Source organism: Amblyraja radiata, chromosome 36, assembly GCF_010909765.2.
Source record: "Amblyraja radiata isolate CabotCenter1 chromosome 36, sAmbRad1.1.pri, whole genome shotgun sequence".
NCBI lineage: Eukaryota > Metazoa > Chordata > Chondrichthyes > Rajiformes > Rajidae > Amblyraja > Amblyraja radiata.
The window spans coordinates 13,437,504-13,443,574 of NC_045991.1; the positions used below are offsets into that span (position 1 = coordinate 13,437,504).

Here is a 6,071-nt window from a genome sequence, read left to right on the forward strand (position 1 = left end):
TGGCGGGATTGTCATATGCTGAGAGAATGGAGCGGCTGGGCTTGTACACTCTGGAGTTTGGAAGGATGAGAGGGCATCTCATTGAAACATATAAGATTGTTAAGGGTTTGGAAACGCTAGAGGCAGGAAATATGTTCCCGATGTTGGGGGAGTCCAGAACCAGGGGCCACACACACAGTTTAAGAATAAGGGGTCGGCCATTTAGAACGGAGATGAGGTAACACTTTTTCACCCAGAGAGTGGCGAGTCTGTGGAATTATCTGCCTCAGAGTGCGGTGGAGGCCGGTTCTCTGGATGCTTTCAAGAGAGAGAGCTAGATAGGGCTCTTAAAGATAGCGAGAGAGAGTCAGGGGATATGGGGAGAAGGCAGGAACGGGGAACTGATTGAGGATGATCAGCCGTGATCACATTGAATGTTAAGGCGCAGAAGGTTAAGGGGGGACTTGATAGAGGTCTTTAAAATGATGAGAGGGATAGACAGAGTTGACGTGGATAAGCTTTTCCCACTGAGAGTAGGGAAGGTTCAAACAAGAGGACATGACTGAGAATTAAGGGACAGAACTTTAGGGGTAACATGAGGGGGAACTTCTTTACTCAGAGAGTGGTAGTGGTGTGGAATGAGCTCACAGTGGAAGTGGTGGAGGCAGGTTCGATTTTATCATTTAAAAATATATTGGATAGATATATGGATGGGAAAGGAATGGAGGGTTATGGTCTGAGCGCAGGTAGATGGGACTAGGGGAGAATACGTGTTCGGCACGGACTTGTAGGGCCGAGATGGCCTGTTTCCGTGCTGTAATTGTTATATGGTTATAGGAATGGCGGTGCTGGCTCGAAGGGCTGAATGGCCTCTACTCCTGCACCTGTTGTGTATTGTCACACACACCACACCTCCCACCATCGTAGTTGTAGCCCAGTCCATCACACACTCCCACCATTGTAGATGTAGCCCAGTCCATCACACACTCCCACCATTGTAGATGTAGCCCAGTCCATCACACACTCCCACCATTGTAGATGTAGCCCAGTCCATCACACACTCCCACCATCGTAGATGTAGCCCAGTCCATCACACACTCCCACCATTGTAGATGTAGCCCAGTCCATCACACACTCCCACCATTGTAGATGTAGCCCAGTCCATCACAGACCACAGAGAAATCATTTTTCAAACTGACAAACCAACACTTTGCTCTGAGCTGCATCCGTTCAACTTCTGAGAAATCTATCTGACAACCACGGCTTTCATTTAATAATCAGGAACTGCAGACAACGGATTACAAACAAGTTCACAAGGTCACATGTGGTAGGAGCGCAGAGCTATTTGTAAATGTGGGAGGTGTTCTTGCCATTGAGGGAGTGTGGATTCATAACGAGAGGAGTCGAGTCTAGGAGCAAAGAGGTCCTTCTGCAGTTGAACAGGGCCCTGGTGAGACCACACCTGCAGTATTGTGTACAGTTTTGGTCCCCTAATTTGAGGGTTGCGTCCTCAGCCCCCTACTGTACTCCCTATACACACATGACTGTGTGGCTAGGTTCAGCTCGAACTCGACAATCAAGTTTGCTGATGACACTGTGGTGGTGGGCCTGATCTCAGACAACGACGAGAAGGCCTACCGGGAGGAGGTGTCTGATCTAGCACTCTGGTGCCAGGATAACAGCCTCCTCTTGAACATCAAAAAAACTAAGGAGCTGATCATGGACTTTAGGAGGGCACATCATCTGAGGACGTACACACCATTGAGGATAAATGGGGATACTGTGGATAGGGTGAGCTGTTTTAAATATCTGGGAGTCCACATCTCTGAGGATCTGACATGGACATCACACGCCTCAGCACTCGTGAGTAAGGCAACACAGCGCCTTTACCACCTCAGGCAATTGAGGAAATTCAGAGTGTCTCTGAGGATCCTCCAGTGCTTCTACTCAGCGGCTGTGGAAAGCATCTTGTCCGGAAATATTACAATCTGATTTGGGAATTGCCTTGCCCAGGACAAGAAGGCTCTGCTGAGAGTAGTGCGTTCGGCCGAATGCAATATGGGAACTTCACTCGCCCCTCTGCAGGAATTATACATCAGGAGGTGCAACTCCAGAGCCAATAAGATCATGGGAGACCCCTTCCACCCCTGCAACGGAGTGTTCCAGCTGCTACGGTCAGGCAAACGCCTCCATTGCCATGCGGTGAGAACGGAGAGGTTGAGAAGGAGTTTCTTCCCTGAGGCCATTAGGACTGTAAGCTCCTATCTCACCAGGGACTAACTTTACTGAACCACTCTACTGCTTTTTTTAAATTGCTGTTTTTTTCCCTTTTTCCTTCCGCCTACAATATTTAATATGTAAAAGAATATGTGATTCAGTTCCATTCTGTTTGTAGTTTTGTTTTTTTGTTTTTTTGGGTTTTTTTCGCGAGCATTGCCACTTTTTATTTCACTGCACATCTCGTATGTGTATGTGACGAATAAACTTGACTTGACACTCAGCGCACACATAAGGTCTCTCTCCGGTGTGTTCGCTGGTGGTCCCGCAGCCCCCGTGCTCTCTTATCACAGTGGGAGCAGCTGCTCGCCGGCGTGGGTCCTCTGGTGCTGCCGCAACCCCCGCGAGCTGTCAAACTCCTCACCGCAGTACGGGCAGTCGTAGGGCTGGCCATTGGTGTGCACGCACTGGTGAGACAGGGCGTGGGAGGCCATGGCAAAGTGCTCTCCACACACCGGGTTGGGGATGGGACAGTCGCCGGCGTGAACCCGCTGGTGGGACAGCAGACTGGTGGAGCGGGTGAAGCCCTTGCTGCACTGGGCGCAGGTGAAGGGGCGCTCGCCGGTGTGGGTGCGCTGGTGGGACAGCAGGCTGTCGGAGCGGGTGAAGCCCTTGCCGCACTGGGCGCAGGTGAAGGGGCGCTCGCCGGTGTGGGTGCGCTGGTGCACCAGCAGGTTGGAGGAGCGGATGAAGCCCTTGCCGCACTGGGTGCAGGTGAAGGGGCGCTCGCCGGTGTGTGTGCGCTGGTGCAGCAGCAGGGTGCTGGAATGGGGGAAGCCCTTGCCGCACTGGGCGCAGGTGAAGGGGCGCTCGCCGGTGTGCACGAGCCTGTGCCTCTTTAGGTCCTGCGACGACTTGTAACTTTTGCCACAGTCGGAGCAGGTGAAGGGGCTTTCTCCCTTGTGCACACAGTTGTGCTGCTGTTGGCTGGCGTAGCTGGCGAACCTCTTGCCGCAGGCGGAGCAGGTGAAGGGCCTCTCACCAGAGTGCACGCCGTTGTGCTGTTGCAGGTTGTCGTAGCTGGCGAAGCTCTTGCCTCTGGTGGAGCAGCCATAGGGCTTCTCGCCCGTGTGCAACCGCCGGTGTCTCGTCAGGTTTAGCGCTGTCTTGAAGCTCTTGCCGCAGTCGGAGCAGGTGAAGGGGCGTTCTCCCGTATGCACCCGCCGGTGAATCTCCAGCTCGCTCAGGCACCGCCAGTCCTTGCCACACACGTCACACTCATAACGCTTCTCCTTGTTTTGCCCCGTCATGTGGTCCTCCATCGAAGCTCAGCTCCTCGAAGCTCAGCCCACACACCGAGCACCAAACAGGACATTACTAGCACATATCGGGTGCGTTTATGGCGGAGGAAACCGTTATATAATTCTGCGCGGCACATTGGTACAGTTGCTGCCTCACGGCCAGAGACCCGGGTATGATCCTGACTACGGGTGCTGTCTGTGCAGAGTTTGCACGTTCTCCCCTTGACCTGTGTGGGTTTTCACTCTGGGTGCTCCGGCTTCCTCCAACATTTCAAAGACGTTCAGGGTTGTAGATTAATTGGCCTCCGCAAAATTGTCCCTAATGTGGTAGGATAGTACTAATGTACGTACGGGGTGATCGCTGGTCGGCGCGGACTCCGCGGGCCGAAAGACCTGTTTCCGCGCTGTATCTCTAAACTAAACTAAACCAAAGAAGGGTCTCGACCCAAAATGTCACCCATTCAATCTCTCCACAGATGCTGCCTGACCCGCTGAATTACTCCAGCACTTTGTGTCTATCTTCTCCATAGATGCTGCCTGACCAGCACTTTGTCATAGATTCATAGAGTGATACAGCTTTGGAAAGAGGCCCTTCGGCCCAACCCGTACTTTCACTCCTAGATCCCTCGGCTCCACACATTGTCCCAGCGCCCCGCCATTCACAGTGAAGACCCTGCCCTGGTTTGACTTCCTAAACTGCAACACCGTCCCCACCCCCAAACAATGTGACCTCCTCCATACCCCTGCCGCCTCCTGCTCCTTAACCCCCTTTGCCCCCTCCCCCCTCCTCCCCACCCCCAAACAATGTGAACCCACCTTACCCCACCTGGCTCCCTACCCCCTTCCTGGGGTCACTTGACCCCTCTCTCTCCCCCCCAGTTCCCTGCCCCCCCCCCCCCCCATTCATCCCCCTCGGCACCAAACCCACTCCCCCTTGAATCCTCCCCCCTCCCTTTGCTCCCTGGCCCCCCCCCCCCCCCGCTACTCACTTCACCCCCATTTCACCTCCAGCCTCTCACCCCTCTCCTCCCTCCCTCCCTCCCTCCACTCTCCCTCTCTCTCTGTCTCTCTCTGACGTAACCAGACGTTATTAATACATTTTAGGTATATATTTTCTAGCAAACTTAACTACCTAGGCATTTACTTTTAATTTCTATTGCACATGAGATTTATTTTGTTATAATTTAGCTGTTTAGCTCAGACCTGTGGCCTTGGTTTAATACATTTTGGAGTAATGCTTTTATAATTTTTACTTAATTCAATGGAATTTTAATTTTGTCCTGGTCCTTTCTGTCATTTTGTTTTCTTTTAGCATAATGAATTATGGTTTTTATTTCAAGAATAAACATTTATAAAAAAGCCACAATAGCACAGCTACAACCTTTAGACTCAAAACTTTATGGACATGGGTTGAAAAGGCAGCCTGATGATTCCTGTGGTTCTTATGAAATGTCAACTTGTGTAATGTCATCACAGCAGATTTAGAATTATTTTACCGAGGGGTCGGGGTCGGATGTTTTTGGAACAACTCCACAGCCCCGTTTATTCCACTCCCCTGTGTGTTTATAACATTATTTACCCCAGTTTTACCGCAGACTCGGTTTATTCCACTCCCCTGTGTGTTTATAACATTATTCATCTCAGTTTTACCGCAGACTCGGTTTATTCAAGATTCAAGAGAGTTTATTGTCATATGTCCCAGATAGGACAATGAAATTCTTGCTTTGCTTCAGCACAACAGAATATAGACGGCATGAATACAGAACAGATCAGTGTGTCCATATACCATTGTGTGAATATACACACATCAATAAATAAAACAGATAAAGTGCAAATAAACTGATAATGGGCTATTAATGTTCAGAGGTTTTTTTTAGTTGAGTTCAATAGCCTGATGGTTGTGGGGCTGTTTGTGTATTTTGTTCCCCTGTGTGTTTATAACATTATTTACCCCAGTTTTACCCCAGACTGGGTTTATTTCGATCCCCTGTGTGCTTATAACATTATTTACTGTCACTATATGTCATGTTGTTACTTGTGCGCGGAGCACCAAGGCAAATTCCTTGTATGTGAATAATTGGCCAATAAACGTACTTATTTACCCCAGATTTACCCCAGACCGGGTGTATTTTGCTCCCCTGTGCGTTTATAACATTATTTACCCCAGTTTTACCCCATACCGTGTTTATTTCACTCCCCTGTGTGTTTTTAACATTATTTACCCCACATTTACCCCAGATTTACTGGGTTTATTCCCCCAGACGTATTGTTTATTTGGTGATTTATTGATTATTTACAGAGAGGGGGGGGGGGGTTAAGAACCAGAGAGAGGGAGATAGATGTTTATAACGTGTTTTATCTCAGGACGCTGCTCCAGACGGTGAGTTTATATTATTGACCCCAGTTTTATTCCCCCAGACGTGTAGTTTATGTGGAGATTGACCTCAGCTCTCTTTCTCTCCCCCAGATTTACCGGGTTTATTTATTTCACTGATTCCGCTGCTGATTTATTTATTTATTTATTTATAACCTCGGTTATTGACCTGAGTGAATAAGACAGAGGGTGGAGGCTGG

General features: G+C 49.7%; 1 protein-coding gene across 1 annotated transcript; it reads right to left on the reverse strand.

Moving 5' to 3' along the window:
- Nucleotides 1-1,256: 1,256 nt before the first annotated feature.
- LOC116966226 (protein krueppel-like) lies at nt 1,257-3,552 on the reverse strand. Its single transcript, XM_033012372.1, has 2 exons — nt 3,085-3,552; nt 1,257-1,263 (listed from the first exon to the last, which is right to left on the reverse strand). The coding sequence occupies exons 1-2, from the start codon at nt 3,516-3,518 to the stop codon at nt 1,257-1,259; spliced, it is 441 nt and encodes a 146-aa protein (XP_032868263.1). The 5' UTR covers nt 3,519-3,552.
- Between the last annotated feature and the right edge of the window lie 2,519 nt (nt 3,553-6,071).